The 17,459-nt window shown below is 33.8% G+C and overlaps 3 protein-coding genes across 4 annotated transcripts; 1 reads left to right on the top strand and 2 right to left on the bottom strand.

Annotated features, from left to right (window-relative positions):
• The first annotated feature begins 574 nt into the window (after positions 1 to 574).
• Positions 575 to 6,796, top strand: LOC110628536. Its single transcript, XM_021775253.2, has 2 exons — positions 575 to 1,103; positions 1,985 to 6,796. Exons 1-2 carry the CDS (start codon positions 1,023 to 1,025, stop codon positions 3,080 to 3,082), a joined length of 1,179 nt encoding a protein of 392 aa, XP_021630945.1. The 5' UTR covers positions 575 to 1,022; the 3' UTR covers positions 3,083 to 6,796.
• Positions 6,797 to 6,990: 194 nt separating this feature from the next.
• Positions 6,991 to 8,572, bottom strand: LOC110628158 (probable E3 ubiquitin-protein ligase XERICO). The gene has a single exon (XM_021774677.2). It carries the CDS (start codon positions 7,691 to 7,693, stop codon positions 7,259 to 7,261), a length of 435 nt encoding a protein of 144 aa, XP_021630369.1. The 5' UTR covers positions 7,694 to 8,572; the 3' UTR covers positions 6,991 to 7,258.
• Positions 8,573 to 8,720: 148 nt separating this feature from the next.
• On the bottom strand, positions 8,721 to 15,617 carry LOC110628156. Of its 2 annotated transcripts, XM_021774676.2 has the most exons (15): positions 15,110 to 15,613; positions 14,085 to 14,242; positions 13,818 to 13,929; positions 13,513 to 13,653; positions 12,598 to 12,702; positions 11,748 to 11,831; positions 11,555 to 11,670; positions 11,361 to 11,462; positions 11,136 to 11,249; positions 10,979 to 11,035; positions 10,791 to 10,857; positions 10,623 to 10,676; positions 10,447 to 10,521; positions 9,332 to 9,367; positions 8,721 to 9,030 (listed from the first exon to the last, which is right to left on the bottom strand). In XM_021774676.2, exons 2-15 carry the CDS (start codon positions 14,102 to 14,104, stop codon positions 8,917 to 8,919), a joined length of 1,197 nt encoding a protein of 398 aa, XP_021630368.1. In that variant the 5' UTR covers positions 14,105 to 14,242; positions 15,110 to 15,613; the 3' UTR covers positions 8,721 to 8,916. The 2 variants fall into 2 exon arrangements, with proteins under 2 accessions (XP_021630368.1, XP_043804502.1); XM_043948567.1 differs by lacking the exons at positions 8,721 to 9,030; positions 9,332 to 9,367 and adding an exon at positions 9,375 to 9,529 and having other exon boundaries at positions 15,110 to 15,617.
• Between the last annotated feature and the right edge of the window lie 1,842 nt (positions 15,618 to 17,459).

The following is a 17,459-nucleotide window of genomic DNA, read 5'->3' as shown; positions in this document are numbered from 1 at the left end:
AATGTTGAATAAATTGAACTTTTATTTCATAATTGGATAAATTTTAAAATTTTTATTAATATATTTGTGAATATAAAATTTATAATTAATCACATTTTTATTTTTAACTATCCCCTAATTCTTTTTCTTCCCATAATTGTTGGAAAACATCGAAGCACTTTTATTTATTAAATTTAATATCCATTCCTCTTTCCAACATATTCTCTACCAAATTTATAAAAGAAAAAAAGAAAAGAAAAGAAAAAGATATTTCCGTTACCCATGTGCGTCCAGTCCAATCCAAAACATCTTCCAATTTTTAAATTACAAAATTAACCTTGTATTATTTTAAAAAATTAAAATAAATAAGCTTTTTAGAATTTAGAATTAATAACCTGTATTAAAATCCTCGTCGAAGAAAGCACACAAGAGGGACACTTGTCTTGAGCCAGTCGTAGACGCGTCAGGAGCCAAATGACATAATTGTCCTAACCTTTCCTTCCATCCCCCAGCCGATGTAAGGGTAATTTGGTAAATCTAAAAATAATACTCTTCTTCTATATAAAATCCATGGAAACGGCTCATTCTTCTTCAACATACCTCTGGTTAAAGCAAACAGACATAGACGGAGTCTTTACAACTGCCATCATTAGCAAAGTGAAATAGGCCATACCCTTTCCTTTACTTCCTTTATATTTTTTTATTTCTTTCTCCAATTTTCAATATTATTTTTGAGGGCCATCTCTTTTATCGAAGCTTTTGTGCTTTCTTGTAAAAGGGGAGTCATTTTGAGAGGGTCAATAAAACGGCTAAATTTGCTGGTTCTTCGCTGGTGAGAAGCGGAGATCGTGGTTGGGGTTTGTTTTGAAGCAGGGGGACTTGCTCATTTGGCAAGGGTTTTTGAGGGGATCTATTGATCATTTCGTGGTTGCTGATCTGGTTTTGGGAGAAGTTGCAAAAGTGGGGTTTCGAGATTGGTGGAATTTGTCTGGTGGGTAGATTATAATTTCAAAAGGAAAAACAAAGGGGAAAGCAGAATCAAAATGTGGTGGATGATGAGTGAAAACGGTGGACATTACTGCTCCAAGAAGACTGATGATATCTGCGGTGATGTTTGTGGCCAGGTATTTCTGTAGTTCAAGGGTTTTCATTATTTGCTCGATTTGTTTCAATTGTTTATTAGAACCCAATTGGATCTTTGTTCGGTTACTGAAGTGAGGAATGGTTTTTTTTTCCCCATAGAATGTTGCTAATAGATGCATGTGATGTGATTCTAGCTCACTGGATTTTAAGGAGTTTCATATGTGCAATTATGTCAATTTGAATTCCAGATTTGCTTTCAAGTTTTACTTTGAAATTCAACTGTTCTTGTTTCAAAAGTTATATAATTGAGTGTTGGGCTTTTCTGAAAATGCTTGTTTGGGGATTTACATATCACTGTTGAGGGCTTTTCAGTTTGAAAAAGATGGGTTCGTGGATATTTCATTCAGGAAATCAGCGCCCCCTCCGCTCCATCCACCCCCTCTTCTCTCTTCCTTCTTAAATAATCATTGAAATTTTAAATTTGATTATATAAGAAAAGGATGCTGATGAATTTGCAATATCTGGGTCCTTTGATTCTGGGTGTTTTCTTCGCCTGCTGGAAGCTGTGATTTTGTCTTTACTTTTCCACTAATTTGGAGAACATTTGAAGCATCTTCGGAAAAAGAAGCCACCTTTAAGCAATCATTGTTTGCATTAGCTTTCCTCCAGGAATTGAACAGAGCAATCTTTGTTTTCATTAGCTTTCGTCCATCTTTAAGCAATCTGAGCTAAAAAAATGAAACATGTTGTCTTGTGTATCTCTTTTTTTTTTTTTTTTTTAAATATGGTTTCCTTTGTTATATTTTTTCCATGTATCTTTTCTAGGGCTATCAAATGTCATAGATAGAAAATTGTTTAGCTTCATGCTTTCTTCTGAAATAGTTTTGATATAACGAAAATGAACTGCTTTGATGATGTGCAGGACTCGGGCAGAGTTTTGAGCATGTCCAGACTCCGCTGTATCCTCCGTGGCATAGATTTAAAGACCATGTTATTTCTATTCATTCTTGTGCCAACATGTGTCTGTGTTATCTATGTGCATGGACAGAAGATCTCATACTTCCTGAGACCACTATGGGAAAAACCGCCCAGAACCTTCAATGAAATCTCACATTATTATCATGAAAATGTGTCGATGGAGAACCTCTGCAAGCTCCATGGGTGGAAGACTCGTGAGTTTCCTAGGCGTGTTTATGATGCAGTTTTGTTCAGTAATGAGCTAGATATTCTCAAAATACGGTGGAAAGAGTTGTACCCTTATGTCACACAGTTCATTCTTCTTGAATCTAATTCAACATTTACTGGCACTGAAAAGCTTCTCTATTTTGCAAACCATCGGGATGAGTTCAAATTTGTGGAACCCAGATTGACTTATGGAACTGTTGGAGGGAGATTTAGGAAAGGAGAGAACCCATTTGTTGAGGAGGCATATCAGCGAGTAGCATTGGATCAGCTTATTAAAGTAGCGGGGATCTCTGATGATGACTTGTTGATAATGTCAGATGTAGATGAGATACCAAGCAGGCATACTATTAATCTCTTGAGATGGTGTGATGATATACCTTCAGTTCTTCATCTTCGGCTGAAGAATTATCTCTATTCTTTTGAGTTTCTCATGGATAATAACAGCTGGAGAGCTTCAATCCACAGGTATCAGTCAGGGAAGACACGGTATGCACATTATCGCCAGGCAGATGACATTTTGGCAGATGCAGGGTGGCATTGTAGCTTTTGCTTTCGTCGAATAAGTGAGTTTACATTCAAGATGAAAGCTTACAGCCATTATGATAGAGTCAGATTCAAGCGTTTTTTGAACCCTGAAAGAGTCCAGCAAAAAATATGTGAGGGTGCTGATTTGTTTGATATGCTTCCAGAGGAGTACACTTTCAAGGAAATAATTGGAAAAATGGGACCAATTCCTCATTCCTACTCAGCTGTTCACCTACCATCCTATCTATTAGAAAATGCTGATAAGTATAAATTTCTCTTGCCTGGGAATTGCATGAGAGAAAGTGGGTAATTTTCTTAGGTAAGTTTCAGTATCTATTTCTGTAAAGCTTAGGCAGAGATATGCTGCTTCTGAGACTCCTTATGAAGGTCCAAGCGCGAACGTGTGACAACTGTGGTATGTCACCGGTGCACGCCAACTAAATTCGGAAATGTTTGGAGAGTTGGGTGAATTCTTGGATTTCATAGGGTCAAATTATGTATATAGCTGTCTTCTGGATTTGGGTTTTTATTCAAAGGCAGAACATATCCATTTGAGCTGATGGAGAACTTGCTGTGATGGTAACAGCCGAGTCATTACTGGGCATTTGTGTACTTCTCTTACTATGGGTAGAACTTGATTTTACAAGTACTCCAAAAAATAGTTTGAGCTTCTGATTTCCCCCTATAGGGGAGTTTTGTTATGAGAAGATTTATTCCTCCATGTCATTAACACCTTGATTCGTTATATTTGTTTGCATTTTTTATCCTCCTTTAATCACAAATTCTCTAAAGCTTCTTTCAAAGAAAGTAATTTGCTGATGGTTTCTCAGCTGTTAACTGAGTGTAGCCATTTCTAGTTTGTATGTTTACAATGTGTCGAGGATTCCCAGAAATCATCCTTTCGTTTGAATTACAGCAGCTGTAATGGTTAAAAATCAGATCGACTCTTACGTTGGCATTATCAAAACGGAGACAATTACCAAGCTTGATGTCCGTCTCAACCATTATTATACAATGCATGATGACAAAGAAGCCAGTATACGAACATGCAGCAAGATTCTACATGTCTGGTTATGGGTACAAGTGGATATTTTTTGGCGGTGATTCTTTCTCTTGCTTTCCTTGTTAAAACGTCTTCCTAGATATGACCGTTAAGCTATCATTTACTTAGTATTCAGCAATGTCATATAATGTCGGAAACAGCTTGCCCTGTAATGGAACACCTATTGTGATTTTTTCCAAATGTAAGTTTGAATAATTCTGAAAGGTAGGCCATTGCTTCTCTGGCAATGAAGCTGGCAGTAGCTGGGCAGTTATTCCCCTCTTAGATCAGATTAATTAAAATTAAATCTAAAATTGAATTGAATTGAGGTCAATTTTGATTTAGTCCATTAGCCACGTCTAGCTCACTAATGTGGTGGCACTTGGGCCCTACTTTGTTTTATGCATATTAAAGGCTTAATTTGGTGGGAATCAAGAATAAATCAACATGGTGGCATCCATGGAAAATATTTTAAAAATTGGAAATTAAAAAAAAAAATGAGAGAAGAATATTTGCATCTGCGTATTGATTTTATGAGGAGTTGGCTGGCAGGGCAAGAGGCAGGATTGGCATTCAAGCCTCAGGTCTAGGTGGTTGGGATTAAAAATGCTAATGGGTCCATGCCACGTTTCACAAACATGACCAAATTTATTGTGAAAAGGCTACATACGGAGACCTTGTGAAACGTATTTGGGAATAAAGCCAGGTTCTTTGTGTAGGACAAGAAAATATCGAGAAAATTACAATATATTAATATGGATATTTTAAAGAGACAAGTAAGTTATAATCGCATTGAACTTTGCTTGGGAAAGTTTTTAATTTCAACCTGATATTATGAATGCATATTTTAGTATCTTTCATGCAAATATGCAATTTCCAAAAAAGATCGTCCTTGCCTTTAGTAGCTCCAACTCATCCTTGAGCAATTTTGATAAAATTTTCTTATACAAGACAATTGCTAATATAAAGCTTGATAAATAATGTTCAAGTAATAATCTATGCATATGCAACATTTTCTATTCTACTTATTATTTCATGGAAAAATCAAAATATACAGGACAAAAAAAGGGTGTTTGGAGGAATGTGAATCATGTCCCACTTTTGTTTTAGAAATATGTATTTCCTGACCATAGCACTCCTTGAAAGCATAGCGTCCACTCAAATTGGAGAATACAAATAGCGATTTTTTTTTTTATTAAAAAATTGCTCATGAGAATGAGATGCAGCCTTAACTTTATTTGGAAAAAAAAAAAAAAAAAAACCTTCAAGCTTATAAATATCAGTTTGATCCGCAAGGAAATGCACAGCCAAGAAACCCAAAACTTAAGCTTTTGTTGCTAGTGATTGTAAATCAACTTCAACAAAAATGCGAAGAAGTTTTGGGTTCCAACATCAGAACTTTTCCACGCAAGAAGAATCATGGTACGCATTACAGCCATGTATCTAGCATCCAGATGCTGCCAAGGCCTTGCTCTCCTAAGCCCTCAAAGCACCACCAAACCATGTTCAATCATGGAAGCCTGTTTGTGGCATGGATGGTACCCTATTTTCAGAGGATGACATGTTCAACAACGCAACTGTGGATGGTGAATTCAGAACTGCTGCTAATCGCCGCCTGGTGCTGGTGCATTCTCCAGCACAGGCAGTGAATGTGGAAGAGTACAGGTATGAGCATAGCAGTTGGTATGCTGATGGTGGCCAGTGCCAAACACTTGATAATAACTTCAATTGGAAGCTCAGTGGCTGCAAGAATTTCTAAAGTAAACGTCAGAGGGGGAGGTTTGACACGGGAGCTGCCATTTACATTAAGAAAGTAAAACTGTGCTTGCATATGTATCTGTTGGTTTCTTGCAACTGCTAAAAGTATTAAATAAAAAGGCCCCCTCTGTTGTTACTGCAAAATCCATCCTTCATCTACAAAGCTACCCTCCTACCAGCTTTGCAAGTCTCAGCAAATCAATCTGGATGAACAAAAACTCATTAACTTTTGACTTGGTGATAAAAAATTTGAAAACGTTTAGCATAGGTAGGCTTGGACCAACTTGCTTGGAGAACCAAACAAAGCCTAATGATTCAAGTCACGTATCTGATTAGAAGTTTCACCAGAATACTTCAAAGTTTCGCAGGATGACAAGCTACAACTGGATGGCTTTCATCCGTCAATTGTTTTCCGTAATATATGTTTATGAGCACATGGAGATTATCCCACACCAGCACATAGTATATTCCAGAGAAAGGCATAAAATTCCCCACTAATATCTCAACTTGGTCTAAATACAAAGCTCATTGCTTCACTTTCCAGATTCTTTTATTCATAAGGATGGCTAAAAATTACATCATCCAGGTCAAAAGGTGAAGGTATCAGATTCACTCTCATCATAAAACTGGTCTATAAAAACCCAGTTCTTGCCAAAAGATACAATCAAAAGACATTGTAGTTTCAGAGCCTGTCCATAAGCAAGAAAAAGTGACTGAAAATGTCCGACCAATATCAACATCACCATCATCATCATCATGCCAAAAGCCCCACCAACAATTGGGATGCCTCATATGACAGCTTCCAGGACTCATCATTCAACAATGGATACATGTATTTTCTTGATCCTCCAAAGAGGAATCATGTTGCAGAACATCATCAGGAACCACCTATTTGTGTTAAGCTGGGTGATAAAGAAATCTGCAGTGAAAGTGTTGATACTGTAGCTGAGGAGTTCATTAAGTTAGAGCACAAGAGGTTCTGATATAACAAGTGGATATGTGGTTGCCTGGCTGAGAAATTACAAGCAGCAATCCATCTATGCAACAAAGCTTCAGTCTGGGTAATTTCTACCCAGCCCATAAATAACTTTGTATGCAAATAAGACTACATATATGATTATTGGTATAGCCTTTGTATCTCCTACTCTCTCCCTTTCATTTCTCTGATATTGTAATTAATTACTGTGGTAATTTCTCCATATTTTATCTATTACTTTTAGTCCATGTTCCTACAAGGAAGCTCCCAATTTAAGATTTATTTCTTTTAATGCAAGCCCTAATGGCAGCTTCTCTGATTTCTTTTTTAAATGTCTTTGCAAATATCTTTATGAAGATAATCCAACATCACTTTGCTCAGTCTTTAATTATCTGAGAGTAGAGTAATGATTTTTATGGCAAAAACTAGAGAAAATTGAGAAGTTAAAAATAGGTCCAAACCCCTTGATGATCTATTCTGAAATGTTCTTGTCACTTGTGCTGTTGCACACGCTGAAACTTAAGGTATAAAAATGGAACTTTTGCTAGATACAAAGAAGGCAAGACAATAGATATTGTCATGTAATATGCTTTAACAAATTTTGCTAAAAAATCAACCACAAAAAAAGCCAAGCAAAGCTACGAAAAAGTGAACAAAAATATTCTCCCACAAAATCCTAAACATCTATTTAGGACAAAAATTTCCATCAATTAGTGAGTTGATCGACAAAGAGGACAGGTACTATGTTTATTGTCAAACCACTTGTCCAAGCACCCTTTGTGGAAGAAATGTTTGCAAGACAGTTCACTCACCTCCTCGTCAGCTTCAAATCTACATAGACACACACAACATTCCACCGTAGCACCACCTCTCCGACCACTCTCACCACCACCATCACTGCCACTTCCACTATTGTTGGTCAAGGACTTAAACTGGGTTATCGATATTCTTCTCTCTCCTGCATGTTCTTGAGGATACTCATCTGGGTCTTCGTCTTGCTCGTAATTTTCAAGAGTCCAATTAGCACCCATCACTTGGAAAACAGACCTGACCATGTTCTTCAACAGAGCCACAGATAGAACCGTGTTCATAACCAGCACCGGAAGCACCCCTTCAGATGCACTAGGAAAACTTGAGAGCCCCATACGAAGAAAACCCACGAAGGAAAATCACCTTCCGTTGCTAGATTGCTAAGAAGTGGAAGAGAAGAAACCAAAGAAGCAAGCAATTTGCCTCCACATAAAAAGAAAAGAAGCAGAGAGAGAGAAAGAGCTTCAGCAGCCTGAAACGAACAAGTTAGGTGTTGGGGATAAATAGTTAAATACATTAAAACAGGGGAGGGTCAGGGTGAGGACCATCTTAAGACCTCAAGTGGCGCTAACCACCAGAAATGTTAACTCTAATTGGACAGGTTGAAGATGGGCTTACACGTGTGAGACACGTGTAAGAAATATGAAGAGAGGGTGACAAATGATTGATGGTAATAGAGAGAAAAAATATTGAGGAAAGTGGCGAAGATGGAAGCTTTCACGGGGACAGAAGAGGATTAATCTGGAGAATGACACGTGTGTCTTTAGATTTTACGGGTGGCGAAGGAGGTGGTGCCTGGTGGCAGCTTAGGTATGGCTCCGAAGTTTCTTGAGGCCTGGGATGGGAGCCGCGTCAGCCTTCACTGATTTAATTTTTCTTTGGTCCTCTCAATCCTGAGACGTCTTCATTATGGTCCCAAAACTTTGGCAGTGGGTTGGTGTTTCTGTTTCAGATTTTTGTTTTTCAGCATGAATCATGGTTCTGATAAATTCTTGTTCATCACGCGTGTGCATAGGTATTAAATATCAAGTAGTGTGAAAATTGTAAGGACATCAATGTGGAAAATTGGAAGTGAGACCCATTTGGCACTCACCAAAAGCAGGAGATACAAGAAAAACGTGTATAGAATATGGTGTTGAAGGTAGTGCGGTTTCTTCTTTCTTATATGCATTGTTATTTATTGGCCAAAATTGAAGTTAATGATTGCAATCTACATTTGTTGAGACCCACTAGTCAACTCATTCACATATAAAATAAAATCATGTATTTTTATCATTTTTTACTTTAAATTTATAATTTAAATTATACCAAGATCAACTTAATAAATAAATAAATAAAAAAGATTAATATGAAGAAATGGAGTAACCAAAAAAAAATTATATTACAAGGGAATTATTTGTTCTCTTCCCTTCGAGAACTCTACATGGGTTTCAGATGCATTTTGGTTCACAGGTGAAAAATGATCGTTAGTAAATAATAACTGCTCCAAAACCTGAAGCCGCGGTGTAAAGATGGTTGTGTACACTCTACACTCTCAGCTTCTACCATTGCTGTCATTCTAATGGGCTGTGGAATTGGAAGATTCCATTGCCTTTGACCTAAAATATGCATTTTCAGCATTCGTCAACCTGTTTTGGAACATAGTCCACTCCTTCCTGCACCTCTCCCTCACCTGCCATAACCAGGGATAGCTCAGCATATTTCATAAACAAGTTAATGAAAATGACCATCATGCATCTGCAATTTCGAGCTACAGTTTTATACGAGCGAACTTATAACAACTGCGCCGAGACAGCATGAGAGGGACTGGCAGGGAAAGAATCAAACCATTCCATGGATGATGATTTTCCAAACACAAGAATAAAATGCAGAAAAACATAGAGAACCGCTAGACCTCTTCCCCACAGGGAGAGAAAAGTCGGGAGGGATTCATGAATACAGTATAAATGAGAGTGTGATTATGCGTTACATACCCCTTTCCATGGCGCCTTTCCATTTTCTGTCTCGCCCTAGCAAAAGTAACCACGTAATGAGTATTTAATTCCAGCATATTGAAAGATAGAATGGAAAGGAAGAGGAAATTGGCCGAGGCATTGACGGATCTACAGTGCAACCAAGTGGCCATGTATCTCTTATCCAGGCTTGTTTAGGTAATTTTTCATTTTCCAACTCTAAATAAATGAGAGAAAAATTATTATTAAATCTCTAAATCTTTAAAAAATTTATTAGTTCATACTTATTTGAAAATTATCCAATTAACTTTTATTGAATATTTATATTTTTAATTCATATAATTTTAAATATAAATATTATATAGTATCTATAAATTTAAATATCCATACTATTTAGTTATTCTTATCAAAGTCTAAATAAATTCACTATAATTTTTTAATAAATTACTAAATAACTTAATTTTATAAGATATAAAAATATTTTTACTCATGTAATTTTAATATAAAAACGAACTAATAAATTTTAAACTTGATAGTTATTCCCTCATAAATAAAATCACAAAGTTGAATATTATTTTTATAGTAATAAACTACTCCATTTTATTTCAATCTAAAAAATTTAAATTTAATCTTCGATATTTCAACTTCAAGTATATTAATATTTTTTCTTTTCAAAAATATTTATAAGCTAAATTATTCATATTATTTTCTTTTTACAATAATATTTATGCAATTGAAGTTATATATTAGATTATTTAAATTTATGAAAAATAAATTTTGATTTTTTAGAAAAAAAAAGTATTATGCATAATGGTTAGATTATTTAATATTTTTATAAATTATTTAAATATAAAAAAATAAATCTAGAAAAAAATGAATTTAATAAATTATGAATTGGATTTATTTTTTTAAAAAAATAAATCATAAATATAAATAAAATTAAATAGTATTTATGTGGGTAATAGGTTAAACTATTCAAATTAAAAAAAAATTAAATAAAAAAATTCATTCAACTTGCAAAATTTTATCTATGTAAATTTTCTCCTAACTTGAAAATTTTATTTTTAATATCTATATTAACAAAAATATTTTCTAAAGTAAATAAAATTAGACTGAGGCCTAGGATATCACTTTACCTGGTTTCCAAGTGAGGGAACACTTTGATGAACAATCCATTGAGAATCCACAACTCCTATCTTCTCATGGGCAGGCTATTTTCACGACAAAAGTAATTTCATAGAAGAGTTTCATTATGACAACCACAGCAAGAAATAAATCAAATTACCAATGAAAGACAGAAGCAAATCACTACCTCTACACATTTTCTAAGGGCGAAGTCAAGACCCCATCCATGAACCAAGTCATTCTGCAAATTCCAGTTTACCGTAATAAAATATTCAAAATTTATTGTAACAGAGTAATAGGCAAAGGAATAAGAGAAAGGAAGCTCTAACAAGTAAAGGAATAAGGTGAGAAATACCTGAATCATATGCCACACACAGCGCCATGCATTTCGTGAAAACACAGGAGCCATAATCTCAACAAAACTGTATCCACAAGAGGTCAAACACCTTAAGCATTTTGCACTCCACCCTAAGAGCAAGCATGACAAGATATCCATAGGCATATAACATTTAATAACAACAAAAATGGGGGAAGTTTTCATACGCTGCACAGGGTGGCAAAAGTGGGTCAGTGCACCAGCCTGGTTTCTCCTCTGTTATTCTGAAAGGAATTCATATGAAAAAAATTCAAAATTTGTTCATATGTTAACATAATTTTTTTAAAAAAACAACAAAATATATAGTCATCCTATCATGCTTACTTGTGAACTTCACGGTCACCTCTTCTCTTTGTCATCTGCCAGGTTAATCCTTTATTAGGTTCTAAACCAGGCTGTGAAATCTCCAAGCCATGCTTCTTCACTAGTTGTATATATCTGGAATTCCATAAAACGTTACAAAAATTGGCATCCATCTAGGAAGAAACCTCTTCTCTTTGCCCGATTAAGGAAAAAATGAAAAAGGTGTTATTTGTATTTAATACTCACTCTTCTGCATTAAAATGCTCAACTCCCAGGTCCTCATCCCAGATAAATATGTAGTCATATGGCGCAACAATATCAGGATGTAGAAAACGCTTGGCATACCACCTAGGAACAAAGAGACCCAAATGAATGATACTTCATGCTATTAAACTTGTAAACCTTTGACCTCAAGACTAAAGTTTGCAATCGCTCCTTACCATTTGGTTTGCTTACGAGCACTCACATGAATAGCCTGCTTGGACCACTCAAATTCATCCCATTCACTCACCCGTCCATCATAATGAAATAGGAGGACTGTGAAGTTCCCTGAAAACTGAAAGAGGCAAAAGTTTAGATACATACACGTACCTAGAAGTTCTCATGAATGCACATGTGAAAGCACATGCTAACCTTTTTAATGTTTGCATCAATATTTTTTCTCTGATCATAACCAACTGTGAAGGTTACAAGATATTTTGGTGTGCTGGTCAAGTCCTGCAGATGCCAATTTGATAAAAACATCCCAAGATTTCAATTATAGATTACCAATAAGTTACATTTCAACTGCAGAGGATATTCACAGCAAAAATAAAAAAGCATCTATTTATCATCATCAATCCCATTTAATTGCCTCGATCAACTATAAGAGAGAGAGAGAGAGAGAGAGAGAAAGGGAGAGGAAGAGGGAAAGGGAAATTCACAGTTTTTGTCCTCCAGAAATTTCTTTCGAATAAGTTCTGGTTACAATAATAGGCAGCAAGTTGGACAAAAAAATGTATCAAACAGAATAAAGATTTCAGACATTATCATTTCCTCTGTTCGAGAGATCCTCTAGACTGGTGAAAATATAACAAGACAGAATGATATAAGGATAGGGATAGCCATCATTCCAAGATATATAACTACCCATTTCCATTTTTCTTTTCCTTATCACTCAGGAAAAGTTTTTCCTTCTCACTCCCCTTTCCCAACTCCCAACCATAAGATTAATATGAGTCAAGGGCAAGCCACCAGAAATTGTTTACCAGCAGACGCATAACAATTGTTACTCATTCAAAGCAAAAGTCTCAGCCCACATATTTGCAGTTAAATTAAATTTAAATATAAGTTTAGAGTTGCATGTATTTTCAAAAGGGAATTCAATTACAAATATTATTACATCTAAGAGTGATCGAGCCACAGAGGAAAGTTGCAGGCATATCAAAAGTGAGTTCAAGGATAAAATTATAATACATATGACGAGTGATGGTAGAATACGCACCTCACTAGGATTACCCCATAATCTGCGTAAATAGAAATCTGATTCAGCTTCAATCATTCCTGGCGGCAGTCTTTCTGCACCATGGGGATTTGAAGGGACCCAAATCTGAGAAGTTATAAGAAAGCATACTGTGAGTGAGAAAATTATGCTGACCATATAAGAGAGCTTCACTTTTTCTCCCTTCTTTTTAACAAAGAGAACACTGCTACTTGGGTTGTGCACTATAATATTACACAAATTGTAGAGGCATGTTGCATGGTCATGCATGTGATGAATTTGCAAGAGTACGCAAAATGACACTGGTAGTTCTATGATAATCAACAATAGAAGAAATATATATATACATATATATATATATATGTAGCCCAGCTGTATGTAACAATTAAAAATGCTCTTTAAAATCAATAATGTAGGGTACACATATGCAGCCACATCATTAATATTACGCATTACAGAAGCACTATGTATCCTTTTTTAGATAGGCAATGGTGTGAGAATAACAATCGTGCTTTTTCAATGTTATTCTGGAAGCAAGTGTATCATTCAACAGCAGTCATTCATTACATCCTGTAATAAACCAATTCCCAGGTTTCTTATAACAAAAGGCACTCAAATATTATATTTTTTATCATAAGAACCAAAAAAATAAAATGAAAACATAAGAACAAAAGCAAAGTGGACACCCAATCAAAGAATTTGCTGCTCCCTAATCAATCAACTAGCATCAAACACCTAGTAGCTCTTTGAGTTCTTTGCCAGTTGAAAAGACTTGCTATTCATTATATACCTGATTGTGAAAACATGTTCTGAATAAACAGAGACTCAGAAAGCTCCCTGATAACAACAAACTTGTACAAAAGCAATCTAGCGATTGTGAGCAGCATAACAATGTTAATAATAGGGAAAATCACATACCTTTGATGTGTCATTTAGATTTTCTGCTTGAGCAGTGTTCTTATTGTTATCCTTCGACGTGGTTTCAGTGTATAAGCCCAGTTTTCTGCTATCCACGTATGATAGATCAGCAGAAGGAACAAGGCTGGATGAGATATTCAGCTGCCAAAATTTAAAAACAATGTAATGTTTATCATCTATCTTAAGGAAATATAAATAATAGAAATTACAAGCATAACCATGTACATGAGAAAGTAACCAACAAAAAAAAAGAATAAAACCAGTAAGCACAGAAAACTTGAAAACTAATTGCAAAATTTGGATACCTTAGTCCGTGAAAATGTTGGAAAAGATACCCCTATCAGGAATCCAAAAACTACTCCAAGAAAAGTTGTTACAATAAGCCTCATTGTCTCATTTGGTTTCTTACTACCCATACTGCAGAAACAATAAAAAGAAAATCAGAATTATTATAGTTTCATCATATCTACATCTATGTAAACATTCTCAAAGAGAGGGAAAAACAACCAAACCAACGAAGGTAAAGAAAATCAGATCTTTTCATTGAAAAAGCCATCAGAAGATCCACACACCTGCGGGAAAGGATTCCCATTCTATTTACAATAGTATCTGGTATTCCCGAGGAATATGTGCAGCAATGTAACAATTGAAACTCTTATGCTGTTTACTGGGTCCTGAGTTGCCAATCTCCCATGATATAGATAGAGACCTTTAGGGAAGGAACGAAAACCTGCATAGCAGTAAACAAGGATATCACTATCAGTCCATGAATATTATTCATGAATCCACAAGAAGAATTAGCCAGAACAAGAAAACACAATAGTAACCAAAGTAAAAATTCAAATTGAAATTATGCAACATGGTCAGGAAGCAAGTGCCTAAATTTTGAGACCATAAAACTGTATAATTAATCCAATGGAACCGATATAAGTTTGTCATATAAAATGAAATTGTATTCTGTTACAAAGTAAAGAAGTCCTGTTACAATGCAAAAGTCAGTGAGAAACTAAAATGATAAGAATTGCCAAGATAATAAGCTCCTTCTTTCTCTCCTTTCCATTAGTCATACTCTCTAAATGACTTTGCTTATTCATAGCCTCAGAAATTGCTCAATTCATGGAGTTATAAAATTACTCTACTTATTTACTAACATTTCCTAAAACACCATCATACAAGCATGTGCTGAGCCCTTTTACAAGTAACTCTACTGGGAAACCAACCAAGTCGCCTGTTTTACAAAATAAACAAACCAAAGCACGCAATTCAAGAGACTCCAATTCAAATCCTCAAATTTAATTACCTACATAATCAAGCTACTTCATGGCCCTTTTAATTAACATCTAAATCTTAATTTGTAATCAACACAAAAACCCAGATCCCCGGCATTGTATTAGGACAGAAAAGCAGATATAGAGGAAAAAAAAGAAACAGCTTAAAGTAAATAAGAATACAGCTAGAATTGCTTGTAAATGAACTTCATCTATTTACTAGTAGCTCGAAACAAATCAAAGGAAAGTTGTTAGTATCATGAGAAGGTCTTTTGAAGTTGAAGGAGCAAAAATCTTGAGATTGCATACATAAAGCATGTAAAATGCACCTGAATAAACAGATTCTGAATAGCTAAAGCAAGATCACTAGAAGGGAGTTAAGAAACCAAGAAACCACGAGAAACCCACTTCCAAGAGAAACGAAATCTGAGGTCTAATAGATTTAGGAAAATGAGAAAAGTCGTGATCGGCTGCTGGAGTTAGGAAAACAGATAGAAGAGAAGAAAACGAGGAATTTTCCGGGAAAAAGGAAATTGCAGTGATTGGTGGGTATCTGTTTTTCCGTTCCGATGGTGAAGCTCCAGAAAAGAGACAGTTGGATCTTGGAGAGTAGGCAGATATGGAGAATCTAATACAATTTTCCGTTACTCGGGTTTTTCTCTTGAAGATATGTACGGCTATACGCTATAAAGACTTCTACTTTGGGTTGAATTTTCAAGCGAAAGTTTCAAACTTTATTATTTTCAAATTAACATTAACGAAAATTGACATTTCCCTGTTTTTTCTGGCTTTTTCTTCACTTTGCATTTTCCTTCTTTTTTTTCTCCACAATGGAATGGAATTGGACCAACCAAATTTCCAATGGACTTTGAAACTTCAGGCCATTGCATAACTTTTTCTTTTCCTTTGTGCAGAAGAAAATTTTTAATTAATGATTAATAATTTAATAATATAGTATTTTCTTTCATAATTTTTTTATTTTTATATTAATTTAACGAAATTTAATGCTTAAATTTTAAATGATTGATCTTTATAATTAATACATAAGAATATATAATTTTTAAATGATTGGATGACGGTTGAATCAATAATTTTGAAAATAGTGTTTGTGTTTTATTTCAATTAAAATGTTAATATTTAGAAGTTTAATTAATAATTTAAAATTTTATTTTTATAATATTTAATTAATTAATATCATAATAACTAATAATTAATAAAATCATTAATGATTATTAAAATCTTTAATATTTTTTAATAAAGCGACTACATAGAATAAAATTTTTTAATAAGTTTAATAATTTAAAATTATATACTTACATTTGTAAGTTTTATATATTCATTATTTAATTATGTGAAATTTAATTAATTTTTATTTTCATTTTAATTTATTCTACAAGGATTTAAAGTTCCTAAATTTTTAAATTAAATTTAAAATTTTGAATGGTATTTTCTCAATAAGCAATTTAAATATATTTTTCATAAAAATAAAAATATATTTTTCATAAAAGTAAATTTACTTTAAAAAAAAATTTAAATATTGTTAGGTACTTACAGATCTAACCTGATAATAGGTAAGTTTGAGTAAATATGAGAGATCTCCTATTTTATTTTTTTAATTTTCATTTTAAATATATATATATATATATTTATTTAAATTAATAACTGTTATTTACTTTTTTTCTAATGTATCCTTTACTTATATTATTCATAATTCTATATTAAAATTAAAACAGCCAATTTTAATTAAATTAAGGAAATAAACTTATAATTTAATAAATAAAAAAATAAACCTGTAATTTGAAATGAATATGAAAATAAATTTATATTTGTTAAATTGAGGGAATATTGATTCATTAAAAAATTTTGAAAAATGAAAATATAGAGCCTACCTTTGTTTTTATCCTAATTACCGTAACAACAAGGGTAGACTAAGTCCTCCCGAATTAAATTCTATTGGATTGATTGATTATTGGTTTTATAGACTCAAGCTGATCTCTTTGACTCGTTCTACTGAGTTTGAGTTGGATCAGAATAAATGAGAATTGATAATTTGAGCCAATGCTATACTTTATTAGAAGAGTAAAATTTTAAAATAAAAAAAAACTAAAAATTTATTACAGTCAAATTAAATTAAAATTAAAATTATTTTTAATTTAAAATTTAAATTATTAAAAATCAACACGGTGTTGGATTTAATTCGATTAAAATTTTTTGAATAAAAATAAAAAATTTTGATTTATCTGTAAAATAATTAGAATAAATTATATAAAATAAAATATTTATATTTTGTTGATAAGGTTAACGAAGAATTAGCCGCTAAGAAATGTGGATAGATAGGTTGCACGAAGACTGAAGACTGATGACGGAGACGACTTTGACTTTAGCCACGCTGCCCTCTCTGTCCCTTTTACGTGCCACCGACTTAAAGTTGGCAAAACCATCAACAACGAATGCAGTAATTCAAGTCGACCACAAAAAAGAAAAAATAAAAAAATAAGCTAACCACAAACCCATCCAAATGGCCACCTCAGCTTGTCACAGTTTATTTATAATTTTTATAATATCGTAATTTTATTTTTTAAATAATTTGATAATATATTATATAATTTTTTAAATTAAAATAAAATAAGTCATAAAATGCAAGGTACCCGATCCATAACATACGCCATGGCAAGAGAG

Source organism: Manihot esculenta, chromosome 12, assembly GCF_001659605.2.
Source record: "Manihot esculenta cultivar AM560-2 chromosome 12, M.esculenta_v8, whole genome shotgun sequence".
Classification (NCBI taxonomy): domain Eukaryota; kingdom Viridiplantae; phylum Streptophyta; class Magnoliopsida; order Malpighiales; family Euphorbiaceae; genus Manihot; species Manihot esculenta.
The sequence above is the reverse complement of the archived record's forward strand: the minus strand, read 5'-3'. Positions and strand labels throughout refer to the sequence as shown.